Here is a 20,442-nt window from a genome sequence, read left to right as displayed (position 1 = left end):
AATTCAATCAGCGGGGCCCATAGATGATTTGTGCTTCGAAAGCCCATATCTTGAATGGAACGTTTTATTAGGCATCCAGACGAAGGCTATGTTTTGAATCATCTCACGCCACGCGTCGCGGCTTAGCACATAATAAGCCACATTGCGACAACGTGCGTTCAGCCTTAGGCGGCAACAATTTGTGTAGGTACTCAATGTTGTCGAATAAAATATCTTACAAGGGGCTAGTTGCGGCTCATTTGAATTCGCGAGTGTAGAAAGTGAAGCCACGGATCTTTTTTCCCAGCCGTCGTTGACTTGGTCTTATTCGGGTGTTCAGTGTCATTTTCGGAAGTGTTTTGGGATCTACACCGCCATGTGGGGCGTGATACTTTTCTGGAGTTTGGCCACTCTGGTTGCCGTTCTGATTCACTACAAGTGGTCCCACCGGAAAATCCTGGCTGCAACTTCGAACATGAGTAGCCCCCTAGCCCTACCGATCATAGGACACACGTATCTGCTGTACAAAATCCGACAAAATCGTACGTTTCAACTTTAATCTGATTCATAGTTAAGAATTGTATAGGTACCAAACTAGTTTTAAAAGATCAAACTTTCTTCTTCTCTATTGTCGAGCTGTAGTTATGTTGTTCAGGCGACAGTTGATTTTGTTCTAAGTTAATAGATTTAAATGTTTTTAAATTTGTTATCTAAGTCATACTTAAAACTAAGAGTTTTGAACCGAAGTGATTAGAAGTTTCTGGTAAAGAAAAGGTGTCATAATTAGTATCATCAACAATTTTTATTCTTACTAACAAAAACTTTGGAAAATCTTAACTGGCCATTAAATCGTTTGAGAAAACCATCACCAACATCCATATCTTGTTTTTAAAATACAAAAAAAATGTTTCAAAACATATGCTGAACAACCCCTCCTAAGGAGTGTATTCGAAAAAAATGCAACACTTCGTTTTCTGAATAACTTTAGAACGCATGGATGGAAATTAATTAAATTTTCAGTGAAGCTTCCTAGTATTGTCATGTTTACATGTGCAAAATTGGTCAAGTGGTTTATGAGATAGCATCTCATATAGAAACTTATTGACGAAAGTTTTTGGGCAGAATAGAGAAAAAAATCAGACAAGTCCTTGTCGGAGTTCCAAAAACAGTGGTAAATTGTTTAAGGAGTCCTAGAGAATCTAACAGCGAGCTAAAATGTGAACAAAAGTGAAGATGATTAATTCTGTCAAGTTAAGCATTGTGAGAGGTTTTATCAAGAAAAACTTGAAAAATTTCAATGGGGGAAATGATAAAAAAAAGTAAATTTTTCTGGCTGGTTCATCTAGCTGACAAATAAACATGCATGACATTATTTCTAGATGGTAGAAAGGCTGCCCACCTTAAAATATACAAAATACGGTGGTCAAATCGTTTGCAAAATATTTGGACTGCCAGTAGGAAAATATTTTGAAAAAAAAATCGTAATAAAAGCAAAACGAACGCTTAAGCGAGCACCTGGCAGGTTTCTAGCCCGAAACTTCTCGTTGAGAAGTGTCGCCAATGATGAACTGATGTACAAGCTCGAACAAAAAATCTTCAGAAACTTGTGTAAAATTTCCAGTGCTCTCTCTTAAAGAAGCCGCTGAAAAGTGACGAAAAACAGTTCCATCTATTGCTTGATTTGTAACTTTTGAACGGCGCAATAGATAGCTCTTTTGAAAGTAAGAATTTTTCGAGAGAGCGCAATGGTGTTTGAACTCATTCATAAATAAATTTAAATACAATTTAAAGCGATTTGTCTGCTTTATATAATTAGATGAACTACGAATAAATTTCAGCTGAGAAAAATAGTATCATTATAAAGCTGTCACTAGACAGACTGATGAAATGACAAATATATTTACAAGCTTGAATTATAAAATTCCAGAAACGTATTCAAAATTTAAAATGATATCAATTAAACAAGTCGAATCAACTTTTGAAGTAACTGATTCTTGGAAGAGCGCAACTGTATATGATCACAAAAATTAATAAACTTACATCGTAGAAAAATGGACGGCTTCAATATATTCACAAACAAGGTAAATTTAGCTGGTTCATTTTACCTTGATTCTTTTTACTAAAGAGGCTAACTATCAACTTTGAATAAGCCAGACGAACCAGTTATTTTATCCAGTTGAGCTTAAAATTAACAATCCAACGATGAAATACAGACTCTAGGCTTCTCTGAGCGGGCATTTTCACGCATCATATCTGTTTATATGAAGTGCTTATTAGTGCTAGTTTGAAGCAATTTGAAAAACAGCTTTAAGCGTAAAATTTTGATAATGCAAATCAGAAATGTGTAACGAATCTTCAACATCAATTTGCTCGAAACTCGTCAAATAGATAAGAACTTTTCATAATTGACTAAAAATGTGTTACTTTGTTTTGTTTACATTTCATTTTCTTCTTTCTCCTCTTTTTGGTGTCCTTGGAGACATCTGGTGGTTCAACCAAAGAACATAAAATTGATTCAAAACGGTCGTCGGGACTTTACACACTTTTCAAGGCTTAGCTTGTACATCAGTTCATCAGTGATGTAGCCTATATCTTCCGGAGTTAAACAAGATAAAAAGTTGAAAAAAATTATGTCTGGATGTTGAGGAGGCGTTCAATGGAAATGGTAAATCAGTCGAAGTTTCATAACGATTGACACGATGACTGGCTAAATATACAAAGACGACTGCATCCAAATGCAACTGTTTTGCCTGCATAGCCTTTCAATAGGTCCCAAAATGTTTATACTCTGTTTTGCTTGGATCTGGAATCGTGCCATTACCTACGCAAAACTGTGGTGGATTGATAGAAGGTCAAATATGTTGTTTTTGCGCCGAAGAAGGACAATCGGATAAATTTGCCATAACTTCTACTAAAATAAAATATTTGATAAATTTTCTAATCAAGCTTCAGGCAATAGAAAATGTAATCAAGAAAAGCATTGATTTAGAAAAAGAAAGGTTCATAGTATACATTATAAATGGCGTGAGTGGTGCCCAGAAATAAAAGACGAAAAACTTCTGTTTAAGATGCTATCTCAAAAATCATTTAATATAACGTCACAAAAGTATGCACATGACATAACTAGGCAGCTTTGCTGAAAATGTCATCAATTTCCAATCATGTATTCAAAACTTATTAACAAATCAAAGTGTTGCATTATTTTTGAATACACACCTTATTAGAAAAAACCTCGGGAAAATAAAAACATTATAAGTAAAATGCCTTAAGGGGGGGGGTAGGGTCTAACACTTTCAAAAAATCGATTTTTTTATTTTTTTATTTTCTTATTGTAAAACATTTCAAGAATGTTGTGTCAAATTTTCAAGTCAATTGAAGCAAAACTGTAGAAATTATAGGCCTTTATCTCCTCCTATCTAACACTGCAAGAAAGCAAAAGCAGAAACTTCAAACGCGTTTTTCTCGAAAGCACGTTTTTAAAGTCCGTGGACATCGTTATTTGAAAACTACTTATCCGATTCTTTTCAAATTTGGAACATATTTTCTACATATAAAATACCAGACCCCAACGTTTTTCTTTTTTGTTTTTTTTACTTTGGGGAGATTTTACAGGTGAAAAATGGCGGATTTTTCCGTGAAAAATCGTAGTTTTTACTTCAAACAGCCACAAAAATTTCCTAAAAAATTTTTTAAGTTAAATAAAAACGTTGAGGTCCAGAAAAACATCTACTAAAAATATTTTGCTCTGATTTTTTGACTTCAGATGATTCTGTGCTGAGATACAGTGTCCACCGCAAATCCTGTTTTCTAAAAGGTATGTTCGAAAGTGCTCCGTCACCGGCTCATTTTTTCAATATTTTTCTACGAAAAAATTACTAAATGTTCTTTTAACAATGCTCTGTATAATGCAAAAATTTTTAATACATTTGTTTGAACGATAGCTCTAGAAAAAAATCGTGAAAATGGTGTTTTTTTATACCCGTTAGACCCTACCCCCTTAATAAAACCATTTTGAATTAAAAAATGCTGAACAAAATTGATCCACGAATCGTTTAGAGAAAAGCATGCTTGGATTGCAACTTGATGATAGACCTGAAAATTCTATAAATTACCTCGTCTTTTTTTTGTGATTAGCTGTACATAAGACATGGCGCTTCGGTTGCAAAATGTTTCAGCTTATAACCGGTTAAATGCGATCGAAGACTTTTCTATAAATGCTTTGCGTTTGTTTTAAATACGAAAATATCTCCCGGGTTTCCTTATCCTAGGTAGGACACTCATAAGAATAGCTGAGTTTGCAAACTTTGTAAGGACTGGATCCTGTAAACAAATCTTTTACCGCGATTACACATTCATTCCATGCTAGCTTAGGTATCGTTATTACATTTTTAATTTCACTCCATCGGGGAAAATTCAATTTTAGTATTTTAGTGGTTAAATTGATTCAAAACGTAAAAAAATTAAATATCGTACTTCTAATGTATCAATCGTTGAAAGTGATCGTCAGGAAAGAAACAGTCTCTCTCTTCGAAGTAAAGACTTTGAGCATCGTTTTCCTCAGGCGCTGTGTAGACAAGGTTGCTGAATTAACAGAAAAATTTGTAATTTCACAAAATTTTGAGCAAATTTTTGTCACAGAATCTGTGTAACAGAACATAGAATTATGAAAAATTCACATATTTCACAAAATTTTCTAAAAAAAGGATTTCCAATTTTATTTATTTTTTGGCAATATAAAATTAAGATTTTTTTACTTTGAATTAGAAAGTATGAAAAAATTTGTAATGTTAATTGATTTTTCCTAACAAGTTAAGAAAAAAAAACCCAATTTATCATGAACTATAACAGAAATCTGAAGAAATAGCATCACAGAAAACCATCACAAAACTTTTCGGTAAAATCAAAGAAAGTCAGTTTTTTTTTTCAAAAACAAAGATTTTTTTTCGGCAACCTTGTGTGTAGAGCGTTGTTTATCACTTCTTTGTAACCTACGTGCGCGTGTGTGAAAACTTGTCGGAGTGCTGCGATTGGAAAAAAATCTGCGATAGTATAATTCCTAAAATTCACTCGATCCATGGCAACCGTTCTCCAATTTCTCGGACACCTCGCGTTCGCCAGATTACGCTCCACTTGGTCTAACCACCTCGCTCGTTTCGCCCCCGCTCGTCTTGTTCTTACCGGATTCGTAGTGAACACCTGTTTCAAACAAAAGTTTGTCGAAGTTATCATGAAATCTTTGGAAAGGGTAAAGTTCCAACGATTGCATGGATGCTACAATAAAAAACTTTTTTTAAATTTTTCTTTCCAAAGCGAGCAATGCCGCTATATCCATGGTCGATGACCAGTGGTGGGGATCAAAGAAATTCAAAATTAATATGTTCTAAGATTAGGAACTTCTGTGTAAAATAACCCCATTCTCACTCACATAAAAAAATATCAGTGATCGGAGTCCAGGAGTACACTGCTTTCTAGCAGTTGTGCTCCCAACATAAATATTATTAATTCATTGGAACGTATGGTACACCCAAAATTTAGCCTCTATGCCAATCGTGAATAATCAATATTATAGCATAATTGGCATAAGAAAATAACGCGACCGGAGATGATTAGATTTTCGACCGTCGGCATTAACCTCCCAGCAAACTGCATTGCGTATGACTAAAGGAAACAAAATGAAAACGTTTTCACGTCCCTCCCTATCCCATCACAAGACGAAGGAGAATGGAAAAAGGAACTGTGTGTGTGTATTAGGGTGCCCCAAATAACCCGACTTTTAGAAAAGTTATGCGCTGCATGATAAATTAATCCTAGGCCTATTACAAGATCTCATGCCAAATTTGGAACAGATCGGATCACGGGAAGGGGTCGCTCAACGAGCCTTAAATTTGTATGGGATTTTGAGACATTTTGTTCAAAAAAAAACATGAAAAACCAGTTATTCGTGAATAACTTTGGCTCACTTAAGCCAATTTCTTTTGAATACGGGTTTTCTTAAAACGTAGATTATGACCAATATTTCATTCGGAGACTTTATTTCAATTAGAGTTAAGATAGAGAAGTTATTAGGCTTCAAAAATGGGCTTACTTTTTTAAGAGTGTTAGTCATCACTGTTAATGAGGCGTCAATATGTTTTGCCGCCTCGACTCATAAATACCACTTTTTCAAAAGTTTGCCCATTTTTGAAGCCTAATAACCTTTTTATCTTAACTCTTATCGAAATTCAGTCTTCGGTTGAAATATTTGTCATGTTTAGACTTTATTAAAAGCCGTATTCAAAAGAAATCGGCAGAAGTTATTGATGAAAAATTGGTTTTTTATGTATCTCCAGAACAAAATATTTCAAAATCCTATACAAACTTTAGGCTCGTTGAGCGACGCCTTCCCGTGATCCGATCTGGCCCAAATTTGACATGAGATCTTGTACTAGGCCTAGGATCAATTTTAGCCTGCAGCGCACAACTTTTTCAAGAGTCGGGTCATTTGGGGCACTCTAGTGTGTATGTAAACCAGCCGGCATTCCCACCACATTCTCATTCTCATCCTATACCCATCAAAGACAAAAAATTTATGAAAAACAACGACAAAATGGTAGACGACCAATGTCTACTGCGTTTTTTGGTAAATGGCGGTGGCTGAATGACTATGACAATAAACTTTCGTTTGCTCACCGACTCAGATGGTGCACTGGGTAAGAAAACGGACTGACAAGCCAAGATGAGATGTTTCAGTGAGTTCGATTCACACTATATTTTTTGGGATGAATTATCCAATAGGATGAAAATCCCATAAAATGTTTTCTTGTTTCGCTTGAATGTAGTAGTCATACGTCATTTTGCTTGGGAGTTTGAGTCTTTATGCCAGTAGTGCTTTCCTAATCATATCATCTTTGGTACAAAAACTTAGCGCATTTTCAGCACAAAGATGTGTTAAATAGGCATTGGATTTTTCCTACCTCTTCTATGGGTGTAGCACGGTACCAATAAACTGAGTATATTTGAGGTCATTCTTGAAATTCTAAAACCCTGGGGTCTAAATAGCTTTGTTTCTGTTAAAAACCATGATTTTTTTTGCAGATTTTTAAGTAATGAAAAACCAATTTTCGCTTCTGTTGTGGAACCGAGCCTGCTTCTGTTTTTGTTCCAATTTATAAATTCTCTCAAGGAAATTTTTCGTTGAACAACTTTGTCGAATTTAAAATTGTTAGAGTTCATAAATTGGTTCAAAAACCATAAGCCGGCTCAGTTCCACAAAAGAAACAAAAATTATATTAATTTTTCAGTACAAAATATTCAATTTCCCATTACAAACTCAAAAGTTTAAATTTACTCACCTCCACCTCCATTGAACAGGTTATTACTTGGTTATCTTGAGATATGTAATTAGTTTGGTCTAAGACAAATGTCCTTAGTCGAAAATTTCTTTTAGAGAATTTTTAAATTTGCACAAAAACAATTAGGGGAGATAAGGGCATAATGGCCACCTTAAGGAAAACGCTTATTTAACCATAGAGAACAGCTATAATATGTGAATTACATCATTGTTTCGTGTTCAGAGACTCAAATAGTCTATTGCCTAATTGGATGAAACTTAAAAAAGTAGATAAAAACATTTGAAAAGGCATTTTTAAATTTTTTGCCGAAAGCAGAAAACCAGTCACTGTAGAGGCATAATGAGAACCCCCCTGGGGCAGTATAAGCACCATTAATCAGGGCAGGATGAGCGTAAAAAAATTGAAAAAAAACCACTAATACCACAATTTAAAAAAAAACCAAAAAAAAGGATGCGAAAAAAAAATTACTCGCAAAAAGAACAAAAAGCACCATAAGTTGAAAAAAAAAAGATGCGAAAAAAAAGAAATTTGACTCGCAAGAAGAAAAAAAAACACACAACAAAAAGATGCGAAAAAAAAAATACTAAATCGCCCACTACTAACCCCATAAAACTACTAACACAACATCAATAAATAGGGAAACAGATATTAAGCTAAAGAATTTGCTAGAGTTTAGGTCAAAGAATTTTATCGAAATATATCTAGAATATTTTCTTTTCACGAACACTTACATTGAATAGGAATTAGGGAAACCGCTGAAGAAGACTAAAATGCTATCGATGACGCCATCAACATCCGAAAGTGTGAAGCCAACTCGGGAATTAACGAGAACAAGAAGGAAATCAACGAGGGGAAGAAACTATACTGGGTCAATGGACGAAGCTGAAAGACGGACGGAGCGGAAAAGCTCAATCGGAAAATGGGCATGGAAACGGAAAAAAAACACAGACGGTGACGTCGAGCGAAAGCGATCAGGACAACGAAGGCGAGGAGGATATGGAAATGCACGGGGTATAGCCAAGAAATACGAAATGAAAGTAGAACATCTAGCAACTCTAGAAAGACTAAGTCGAAGTCAACGACAAGATTATCTGAACGGATCATTCTCAGGTTCGGTACAGGCGACCGATCGGTTGATGAAGGAACTACGGGACATCTACCGGTCCGATTCGTGCAAGAGCAACATATACTCGATAGAGCTGGTCAACGTTTCGATTTACGAGTGGAACATACGGCTGATGTCGGTCGACCCGGACCGCCCGTTGCACAACGATCTTGTCCTGCTGAAGAAGAAAGAGGGACAAGGACAGCATCCTGCTCAACATCATCTTGAAGGAGAGGCATCTATTCGAGCCACAGTTCGTTCGGGTCGTTCATTCGGTGGTTACGTACTGGTGGGTGGTGAAATCTGTATGGAGTGGTTCACGGAACAAGACTGGAGTTCAGTATACACGGTCAAGGCGGTTATAATGCAGAAAGCGGCCACTCTAGTCAAGGGTACAGCCCGAATACAATTTGGTGTGACCAAGAATCATTCATAGGGCCAGGACAGCTTGGCGCGTGCACAGCAGAGTTTCAAATCGTTGGTCCAAATCCACAAGAAGAACGGCTGGTTCACTCCGGCAAAGGAGGACGGATACAAGCAATTTGAACGGGGTTAAGCAGCTGCAATCGGAACAGCAGTAAACCAGCAAACTGTCCTAATCTTTACAGTAGCAAACAGCGACCGGAAGCACAGAGACAACAGCCGTAGCAGATAAGCCCCAGCCAACACACAGATTGGGAAAAATAACAAGCCAGCAACAGGAACGATACAAAGGATGACAGCAATTCAGTTAACTAAACCGCAAGTTTGGAGTTCAACCAAGGTCGGCATTTTGGATCTTCGATTAGCTAGATAAAAGTTAGATTCCTGCGCTCCCCTGTTTTGAAGCTATACTCTTCTAGAATAGCTTCAAACTCAGATAGTAGGGGGAGATGTAACGGACCTGAGGCCAATTCCAACGCAAAGTAGATTTGTAAAAGGTTATTGGCCAGGGTACCGAGAAGCGAACACTGCTACTCATCAGCTTTGTTTTTTTTATCAACTTTGTCAGCAAGAACTCAAGTGGGTCCGGGGCCCGAAAAGTTCTTGTTGGCAAGTCAATTGAAAAAAAAACAGGTGTTGACTGAGTAGTCAAAAAGAGAAATAGAGAGAGAATGAACTTAGTTCTGTTCAGAATGAACTAAGTTCATTTCTTTTTTAGGGTATATATATAAGGAACAATTAGGATTAATAAAGAGGAGAGTTGTGAAACGAACAAAAACGCGATCGTTTACTTCGATGACCGCTCCGCTACAATCATGAATGGCATGTGCAAAAAAAATCGAACAGGAATCGAACTCGAGTCTACTGATTACCTCTCCGACACCTTACCAATAGGCCAAATCGACAGATGAAACTAGTCAAGTTGTAGCTCTATTATTCAGTTGACTTCATCGAGTTGAATTCGCTGCTAGAATATACGGCAGAAAACGCTCATCTTGCCCTGATTAAAAGTGCTCTGTTCGCCCCAGGTCATCAAATTTTAGTAAAAACGCGTTTTAAAATTGATTGAAGTGAAAAATCAAAAATTTTATGATGGTGAAAATTGAGAAACAATGTGTAAATCATGTTGCAGTGCGTACATTTCAGATCAAGATGATTTAAAGGTCATAAAAGCTTATTTGGTGGTGCTCAAAAATTATAATATTTTCGTCACTTGAGAACCTAGCTTTTTATAATTTAATATTTCTGTAAAGATGAAAAGGATATTTCTATTTTTGTGAAAAATTAATACTATAGGTAGTACGAAACAAATCCACATGAAAATTTCTTTAAGAAAATACGTACTTTTGTAGAAAAAAGGAGTGCTTATTATGCCCTGGGTGCTCATTATGCCCTTATCTCCCCTACACTAGGGTTTTTTACGCAAAATCAAACCGCTTCGAAAAAAAACTTAATGTACATGTATCGGTTCCAGATTTAAAAAGAAAAAATTATTTTATGTTGTGGGTTTCGCTAAAAATTCCGTGATTATCAAAAGATCATATTATTCAACTAATGAAGAAGTGGTAGGGGCAGAACATTAAAAGGCATCTTTTCTTTATTTTCCAGCAAACTTTTTCAACGGCCTCAAGGCACTGATAGACGTTTTCTCATCGCCATCGTGTCTACACGTGGGACCGCTAGTTCACATCATAGTCTACGAACCGGAACAGCTCCAAACCGTTCTCAACTCCCAGCACTGTATCAGCAAACCAATCCAGTACAACTTCTTCCACGTGAATCGGGGCATATTTGCTGCTCCTGGTACGATTTTAAAATTTTACTCAGACTGATGTTATAATGGATAATAAAGTCTTTGTCTCGCTTTAGTTTCTCTTTGGAGAATACTGAGGAAATCTTTTAGTCCCTGTTTTGGTGCCGGAATGTTGCCAAAGTTCGTACCCATTTTCAACGAAAAAAGCGTGGAGATGGTCAAATTGCTGGAATGTTACCTCGGTAGAGGGGAATGCGATATATCACTCGATATTGGCAAATGCACATTGGACACCATTTATTGTAGGTATTTTCAACCTTCTATACAATAAGGACGTTGATTGAATTTATTTGTTATACATTTAAGCAACCGCATGTGGTATGAATTTAAATCTTCAATCATCACCGGATGGAGAAAAACATCTAATAGGACAGCACAGATATGTGGAAACAATTTTAAGACGCGTTTTCAATCCCATCTTTTATCCAAACTGTATCTTCCGAGCGTTTGGCGATGGGAAACAATTTACTGAAGCTCACGAGCAGATGCGAGCCGTATCGTACAAAGTCATGGTGGCTAAGAATTCAGAGAGACCTAAACCAGTTATCTCTCAAGACAATGATGACATAGAAGGCAAAAAGCAGCAAATGTTCATCGACAAACTATACGAGATGGTCCGTGAAGACAAAGTGGTCCATAGAGAGGACATCATCGAACACTTGGACACAATTTCGTTTGCCGGTAATGATACCACTTCCACGACTCTGGTCAACTGTTTGCTGATGCTAGCGATGTTCCCGGAAGTTCAAGATCGAGTCTACCAAGAGATAATGCTATCTTGTCCCATTGATGATGTCTCCATCGAAGACGTCTCTAAACTCGTCTACACGGAGATGGTCTGCAAAGAAACGATGAGACTTTTCCCGGTGGGACCTATGCTGGCTCGTACTGCCACGGCGGATTTTAAACTGGATGGTTGGTATCTTCAAGTTAAATTTTTCTTGTCCAATATACTTACTAACCGAATTTTTCTTCAACAGATAATAACATGATTCCAGCTGGAGCAACATTAGTCATGGTGGTGTACATACTACACCGAAATGTACAAATTTGGGGACCGGACGCGAACGAATTCAATCCGGACCACTTCCTGCCGGAACAGGTTGCCAAGAGGCATCCGTATTCCTACCTGCCGTTCAGTGGAGGACCTCGAAACTGTCTTGGGATTCGATATGCTTGGATTTCAATGAAGATCATGCTGGTCCATATTTTGAGGAAGTACCGACTACACACCACACTTACGCTAGATACGTTGGATATCGACTATTCACTGATTCTGAAAATTAAAAACGGTTGCCAAGTTTCACTGGAGCTCAGGGTGTAAAGCTCGCGAAATTCAGTTTGAATCAGTGAGAAACTAATGGTATCAACACGATCTCAAGATTATGAAATGTTAAATTGTTCCTTTTTAGTTTTTAATTTTTGCGGTCTAATAAATATGCTCAATATTAACTTTAACTTTTATTTGTTTAGAGCTTAGGCCGATACTATCGATTGACTTTCTTCAAGCCTTTAGGGCATAGTGTGGTTTTGAAACAAACACTTATACATGTAAGTCCAAATATCTGGACCTTTTTGAATTGCGTATTCTCAAAAATTATTTTTGAAATTAAAGCGAGGTATTTATAAAGAAATTATAAAGTGTGTCCACGATGAAATTGCCACACTATGAAATTGCTCTAACTTTTTAACCGTTGGGTAGAATTTAATAAAAATTTGGGTGGATTTAGTTCATAGTGCATTGTTTACATCCTGCAAGTTTTAAAGAATTGTGATCAAAACTTGAGGAAATGGAGTCGGAAGAACAGCTGGTGCGTGATAAAATCTTGCGCATTCATCACGAGAACAAGGATCTCTCGCACCGTTCCGAGTTCGCGAGTGATTAAGGGGTTCGGGGAACGATTGACTATCGATCGGAAGCCCAGAAGTGAAGGAAAAATATTCACAACAACACCCAAAATCTCAACCGCGTAGTTGGGGCCTTCAACCGAAACCCGAACGCCTCCGTTCGGGATGTGATTTAGTAGCTGCACTTAAGCCAAAGTTTTGTCCAGAAGGCCAAAACTAAGGCTGGGCTTCGAACGTTCAAGGTACAAAAGGCCTCTAATCGCGACGAGAAGCAGAACAAGTCCGCCAAAACCCGTGCCTGGAAGTCTTCAACATGCTGACGAAAGTTGAATGCTGCATCATGGACGACGAAACATATGTGAAGGCCGATTTCAAACAGGTCCCCGGCAACTTGTTTTTCATGGCCAATGATAAGTTCAGTGTTCCGGAGCATATGTCCGCACTCAGAAGATGTCCAAATTTGCGAATAAATTCCTGGTTTGGCAAGCCATCTGTATGTGTGGGAAGCTGAGTGCATATTTCGTGACCCAGGACACGATGAACGGACAGGTGTACATGAAAAAGTGTCTCCAGAAGCGGCTGCTTCCTCTCCTGAAGGCCCACAACATCCCAACAATCTTCTGGCCGGATTTGGCCTCATCCCACTACTCCAAGGACTCCTTCTTAAACGACTCAAGGTAGTGAAGACAGTCGAGGAACTGAAGAAAGTATGGGTTTACATGCAAAAAACGGTTGATTCAAAGGTTGTGCAGAATCTTACGGCCGGGGTTAACACTAGAAAGACCGCACCAGTCAAAATGACTGGTTGGACACTTTGTTTGTTGAATATCTTTTAAACACTACGCTCTAAAAATTTGCAAAAAATACGACTTTTCATGAATTTTTAATCTCTACAAAACTGTATATTTATTATTTCACTAGTTCTATTAATAAGCGAGAAAAATTTCGCCATGGGCACTCGGACCGTGACCAGTCAAGATGACTGGTAAAATTCACAACCCTATAACTCAAACCAGATAAAATTTTTTCGCTTGCTTTTGGTTTCATTTGCAAACTACATTCAAGACAATGAGCCTTAGTTGATTGATGGTGGGCAGGAGTGTGTCATTCGTAATGAAATTATTGATTTTCGTTGCGAAGTCATGAAAATTTGTAGAAAAAGTTCTCGGATTGACCGCTGTGTGGCGCTTCAAGCACTTGACTCCCATTTTTTTTAGTCCGTTTTGTTGCTCAACTATAATCAAACTTTCTGTCAAAATTTGGCGGAATTTCATCAAGATTTGTAAAAGTTATGTTAGATTTAATACATGTCGATTCGCGAAATCGAGTAGTTTTAGGTGGTAAAGTTGGTAAACTAATTATGAATTGTGTACTCATTTATTCAAATTTGAAGACATCAGCTATGAAACTGAATAATTTAAATGATTTTCGAACATGGGTGCACGGAATATTTTTTATATGTTGGTTATCCACCATGGGTGCACGGATACACCGCAGTTTCTGCCCAAGTATGTATTCACATGCATTCTTAGATTATTAGGTTCGGCAAATTTCCAATGCAAGTTCACTTACAGGTATTCCTGTACCCGTATATAAAGCTGGCAACTGATTGAACATTCTTATTGAACATTTTTATTATAAGAGAAAACACATCTTACCTGTCGGCAACTTATGGGGTTTGAACCTAAGTGTTTCTTTGCCGATACCGAAAATCGAACCCATAACGCCTGGCATACCTAGACCAAACTTGCGCCAGCCTATCTGATAGACCACATCGGCGCTAAGATATTTCAACATGGGTGCACGGATTGGCTGTAAATTCGCCGTTGAAAATTATATAGAAATAAATAGTTTTCAACTTGCTTCAGAACACAAAATATTTTTGAGTTAGATATGATAGTTATATGAAATGCAATATTGATCAATCATAAAACTTTTAAGAGAAAACAAATCAACGTGTACATTTGACAATGTTGATTCATTATTTTTATTTTCTCTGTTTTCCGTCGCATAACTTGATGCATATAATTCCTGAAATTCACTCGGTCCATGGTAACCGTTTCCCAATTTCTTGGATGTTGATCAGATCTTATCAGATAAACATACGATTGCAAAATCCTGTTTTTTAATAATAAATAAATAAATTTATTATTTCAAGATATAATTGAAATATTTTTTTTCCAGGAATGTAAAAACGGAACTTAAAATAAAAATCGTTATTTAAATCATTATGTCTCAACATGAAAGACAGGGTTTCGACTTTGGTTTAGTTAAGATTTGTAAAAATGCTTTTTAAAAATTTGCTAAAAGTCCAATATTTGATTAAAACGCAGTGAATCCGTGCACCCATAGAGAAAAACCATGTATTTAACACAATTTTTCATTTGAATCTATAAAAGTCTTTATTCTTTACTTTTAGCATGCAAAAAAATTGATTTTTAATGAATGGCGGTGAATCCGTGCACCCATGGCTCTACTTATAGAAAAAGTATGCTTCAAAACCTACAATATCAGGTATAATTTATAGGCAACGTGTTGAAAAATTTCAGGGTGTTGGCTGCTAGAAAATATCTACTAAAACAAAATTGAAGTGAAACCGTGCACCCATGGTCAATATCTATAGCCATCTAACATGATTTTATAATTACATTTATAATGTGTTTTAATTTTTTGATAATTATTTGAAATATTCAATTTATGACCTACACGCATTCGTCAACTATGCGAAAATGAGGTGATTCCGTGCACCCATGGTGAAAAAATATTTCCATTTTATAACAAAAATGATATCGAATAAATAACAAAGTAATTTCAAAAGAAAAAAGTTAAAAATATTATGATATAAAAAATTTCCCCTTTACCATTCAGCATCGTTCTCTCATCGCGTTCGGTCAGTTTTTTGTTCTTTCTCTCCGGGCGCCGATAATTCGCTGTTCACAATAAATGCTGAATGAGTTTTTGGAAGTGCGTTATCGGTCGAAAGGGTGGTGTAGAAATTATTTTATGGTGATTCCGGTCCGTAGCTAGACATTTTTTCATACGGCGCGTTTGTTCCGTAGTTTTGAAGTTTCGTTTACCGGGAAACATGGTTTTAAATTGTCGGGTGCTTCTGTTAAGAAATTTAGCTACATACATTACGTGCGTGAGTGGATTAGAGTGATTTCATATGGGCAGGAGCATTCGAAATGTGAAATGTCAACAGGTAGAAGGATGGCATTAGGAAGAGCTCAATTAGTTGCGGAAAAAAACTTTTGATGAGTGTTAATTGAAGCATTAGAAGATAAATTTGAAAGAATCATTGAATTTTTTACGGAATCCATTGTGAACGTGGAGTATGAATGGTTCAGTGAATGTGAATTGACGAAGTTGTTTCGTTAAGACATGTCCGAACGTGTCTTCCTCCTGGGTCGTAGCAGGCCGAGAGCTTCGTCATCTGTGAGAGCCAGACCAGCAACAAATTCGGTGAGAAGTTTCCGATTTTATGTCTTTTTCTTTCTTCATCTTATCTAGTTCTAGTACTGCAAATTTTATCATTTTCTCTCCACATGCGATTTTTCGCAGGCGATGGAAGTAGAATGCTGTTCTTTCCCATTAATTTGTATGGTGTTCGGTGGGTATTAGCTGCGTCCCGGACACGCTTGTGCAGGGCTGGCGCTTGCGCCCACACTCGACAGTGGAGTTAGTTTTAAATTGCACATCAGCTTTTTACTTCCATCGCGCATTGCTTATTTCATGAATGTCTATGTACTCAAATCTCGACTCTATTTAGATTTGTGCGTGGAGTGGAAGGCGCTTCCAAATTTTTAACGCATATTTTCATTAGGTTCTTTTTTTTTGTCAGTTGTTTTGTTCATAATCTGTTGTCCGAACGAGACATCAAAAGAGACGTCATAATTCCACAATATAAAGATTAAATATTTTGAAAATAAAATTATCACATTGACTTTTCAATACGTTTCTAGGAATCTTCAATAAGGACCTACAGCTGTTTTATCAAACGGCTTAATAACTTATTCTCATCTTTCCACAGCTCAAACTATCAATCCAATTTTTCGGTAGTTAATGAGTTTTTAATATTATTATTTCAAACATTGTTTTTTTTTACATTATTTTAGTTAAAACTTCATACACTGTAACGCAAGCTATTTTTAAAATTTTTCATTTCATATTATATTTAATTGTATTATATTTGGCTGGAATAAATATCAATTTCTTTTTTTGTCTTTACCTCCCCCTTCGAAATTAATTTAAAAAAAACCCGAAGGGGAAAATAAATAAAAGTTAAAGTATTTATGTAAATTTCAAAAAAAAAATCAAATATCCGAAAAATTACAAGTCCAAAAAACTTAATTCTGGAAGATAAGAGTTATTGCACCTTTTGTATTCTTGATTTTATTAAATTTTTGTAAAAAAATCTACTTGATTTCCAGGTTTTGTGCAATGATATAGTATGTAATTTTGCTGCATACAACATTTCGTGCAATTTATTTGTTTTTCGAATTATTTTTTACTGTCCCCCCCCCCCCCCCCCCACCTCGCGATGTTCCAACTCCGAGTGACAAAAGGAGGATTTGAAATTTGTTCCAATTTTATTTTATATGATATTTCATTGTATTATATTATTTTACTATATTATATTTTATTGTATTATATAACATCATATTTTATTATAACAATATTATTTATGTTGTCATTATTACATATTTATCTAAACAACACGGGCAGGGGCATCTGGGTATCCTCGTTTTACAAAAAGAGCGGGTTACCGTGTATGCTAGTACCGCATTGAATACTAGACGTTCCTCAATTTATGTCAAGGGAATTTGGCATGGTTGAGAAAAATAAAGTATTTGATTACTTTTTTGTAAAATAAGGACGCACTCTTTTTTCGGAAGCCTTGGCGGCGGGATTATAATTTGCATGCTATCGTGGTTAGTCAACAATATGGTTATAGCTTCTCGAGACTTTCACCCTTTTTACCCTGGATACCGTTAGTGCCTCTGCTTACGATTCCATTCCTTTAGAAGTCTCATTGAGTGGTTATGATTGTGTTGTGTGGTAGCCAAGATGGACGTGTGGGTAATTTTTTTTGCCACAACCGCGGCGCTGCCGTAAACCCAAGGTGGATACAATACATACATACATAAAAAATTTCCCCTTTACCAGTCATTTTGACTGGTCGCGGTCCGAATACAGTAGTTTTTCGATTTTATCACGGTCAAAAAAAATTTCATCGTGAATATGGCGAAACCGTGAATTTGGCGAAACTAAAAATTGAAATAGAAAAAAGTATTTTTACTGTCTTAAATCAATAATTTAAAATGTTTTCAGTAGTGGAAACGTTTTGTATCAATAAATTTTGATCATTAGGCGTAATAATCAAAGATTACTAAACAAAAAAGATCGTTTCAGTTCAAATTATTCTTCCTTAAAGCAAATTTTTAGGTTTTTTCTTGAAATAAAACCATGTTGTATATCCATTTTATAGTCTACATCTAATTAAAGTGAATTATTTTGTTTTGATGGAAATTTAACAGTCATTATCTCTTATTTCGATTTTGAAAAAAAGTTTAAATAAATTAACATCAAAAATTTTTTTTCTGATAGTTTCAAATTTCAATATTTTAATCTTAACACCTTTGATGAACTAAAAAGTTTACTTATTCGAAAAATATTTGAAAATTTGCTCAACTTAGACTTTTACAATGTGTTTCCCGAAATTTGCTTTATGGGAAGATTATCTTTTGTCTTTATATGTAGAAAAACAGAAATATTTTCAGACAAAGCTAGCAGAATTTCATAATCTTCCAAAATTATCCATTCAGACAATATTAAAGGCTATCCAATAAGGACTACGCACGCCACCCTTTAAAACAAACAAGTTCAACCAAGAAATCAGCGACACTTATCTCTTTTCAAAAACGCTTAAATTCACCCTCATTTTTATATGATTCGCATAACGAAAAAAGTTAATTTTTTTAAAGTGACTAACCTACAAACGGTACAACACTAGCATCAACGTGACGTTAAAATACTTGTGTCAATTATTACAAGCGTTTTTAAAATCCAAATAACGATTTTAAACACTATACAGATAAAATAAGCAGTTCAATGGCATTTTCATATTATTGGATACCTATATACTATAACATAAACCATAATAAATATCATAAACAAAGACGCTCTATGCTTTTGAATGAAAATTAAGGACCTGGAAATGGTTTCTGAATGATTTCTTAAAAAGCGTGATAAAATCGAAACAATAACCGTGATAAAATCGAGCGTGAATTTGGCGAGTATTGATAAAATCGAATAGTGATAAAATCGAGAAACTACTGTAGGTATATTCAATTTGCCGGTCCTTCTAGTGTTAAGGCCAAGGTGCGGGCATTTGCGTATGGACTGTAAATAAAATACGAGTAAAGGGCGAAAACAAAATTATTGCGACACCGAAAATGTCATGCCAATTTTCTTATAATGTTTAGAATCAAACCAAAATTTCAGGGTGGTTTTTTACATAAAGGGTGATACGGTCAAAATTCGATCAATATCAATTTGACGTATTTCTTTCAATTCTGCATTCAAAAAACCTGAACGCCCCTCATTTGGTGTGTGCATAGAATATTGCTCCTGATTTGATTTTGGAATTCACTCTTCAGTTGTCAAAATGCCGTCCAAGGAAGAAGAGCAGCGTATCAAAATTTTGCTCGCGCATCGCGAAAATCCGAGCTACTCGCACGCAAAGCTGGCAAAATCGCTAAAAGTTGCCAAATCAACCGTTACAAATGTAATTAAAGTGTTTGGGGAACGTTTGTCGACAGCCAGAAATTCTGGATCGGGAGGAAATCGAAAACCGGAAGCCGCTGAGACGACAAAGAGAGTTGCCGGTAGTTTCAAGCGAAACCCTAACCTCTCTCTCCGAGATCCCGCAAATAAGCTGGGTGTATCGTCTACAACCGTACATCAAGCCAAAAATCGAGCCGGACTATCGACTTACAAGAAGGTAGTGACTCCAAATCGCGATGATAAAAAAATACGATAAGCATAAGCAGCTCCCGGGACAGGAGTTTTATACGGCAAAAGGAAGGGGAAAGGTAGCAGATATTTTCAAGCACATGAAACTGTCAAAGTTCGCGAAGAAATATCTGGTTTGGCAAGCCATCTGTACCTGTGGCTTGAAAAGCAGCATTTTCATAGCATCCGGGACTGTCAATTTACGTGAAAGAGTGTTTGAATAAACGTCTGCTGCCTTTCCTGAAGAAACAAGGTTGTTCCGTACTGTTTTGGCCGGATTTGGCATCTTGCCATTACGGTAAAAAGGCCATGGAGTGGTACGCCGCCAACAACGTGCAGGTGGTTCCCAAGGACAAGAATCCTCCCAACACGCCAGAGCTCCGCTCAATTGAGAAATACTGGGCTATTGTCAAGCGGGACCTAAAGAAGACCAACAAAAAAACTGTTAAGGACGAGCAGCAGTTCAAGGCAAACTGGCTTTCTGCGGCGAAGAAGTTGGAAAAGGAGGCAGAACAAAATCTGATGGCAGGGGTTAAGCGTAGGCCCGTCAATTCGGATTTGGAAAAGCGGAAGCCTAACTGAATATTTTTCCTGAATTGTATACTAATTAAACTTGAAAAATAAATTTAATTTGATTTTTTAAATAAACGATTTCACCGATTTACACGCGTTCTCCCTTGACCAAATTTTGACGCTATCACCCTTTACATTTACTTCAAAAATCAAAAGAAAAATTAGTCGATGGAGCCTTGAGTGCAAAATTGGACGCATTTTCTCTCGATGTCCTCCATCAAAGTCTTTACAGTGTCATCCGGTACCAGTTTATCAGTTTTTTTTTCCATTTTCTTAACATGTTCTTCTTGTCTTTGAATGTCTTCTTGCTCTTGTAAAGTTCCCGCTATATTATTGCCCAGTATTGCTCCTCCGGG

At 36.5% G+C, this 20,442-nt stretch overlaps 1 protein-coding gene and 1 pseudogene across 1 annotated transcript; both read left to right on the top strand.

Annotated features, from left to right (window-relative positions):
- The first annotated feature begins 118 nt into the window (after positions 1-118).
- Positions 119-12,034, top strand: LOC129755086 (probable cytochrome P450 313a4). The gene is made up of 5 exons (XM_055751421.1): positions 119-521; positions 10,447-10,641; positions 10,708-10,893; positions 10,958-11,566; positions 11,632-12,034. The coding sequence occupies exons 1-5, from the start codon at positions 356-358 to the stop codon at positions 11,973-11,975; spliced, it is 1,500 nt and encodes a 499-aa protein (XP_055607396.1). The 5' UTR covers positions 119-355; the 3' UTR covers positions 11,976-12,034.
- Positions 8,267-9,406, top strand: LOC129755089 (ubiquitin-conjugating enzyme E2 Q2-like; annotated as a pseudogene).
- Positions 12,035-20,442: the final 8,408 nt, after the last annotated feature.

This window comes from Uranotaenia lowii, chromosome 3 (genome assembly GCF_029784155.1).
Source record: "Uranotaenia lowii strain MFRU-FL chromosome 3, ASM2978415v1, whole genome shotgun sequence".
NCBI classification, from domain to species: domain Eukaryota; kingdom Metazoa; phylum Arthropoda; class Insecta; order Diptera; family Culicidae; genus Uranotaenia; species Uranotaenia lowii.
This window is presented reverse-complemented; position numbering and strand designations above follow the sequence as displayed.

Coding starts and splice junctions, on each gene's coding strand:
- LOC129755086 (XM_055751421.1), top strand. CDS start 356: ATGTGGGGCGTGATACTTTTCTGGAGTTTGGCCACTCTGGTTGCCGTT. Junction 522..10,446: donor GTACAAAATCCGACAAAATC/GTACGTTTCAAC, acceptor TTTATTTTCCAG/CAAACTTTTTCAACGGCCTC. Junction 11,567..11,631: donor GGCGGATTTTAAACTGGATG/GTTGGTATCTTC, acceptor TTTCTTCAACAG/ATAATAACATGATTCCAGCT.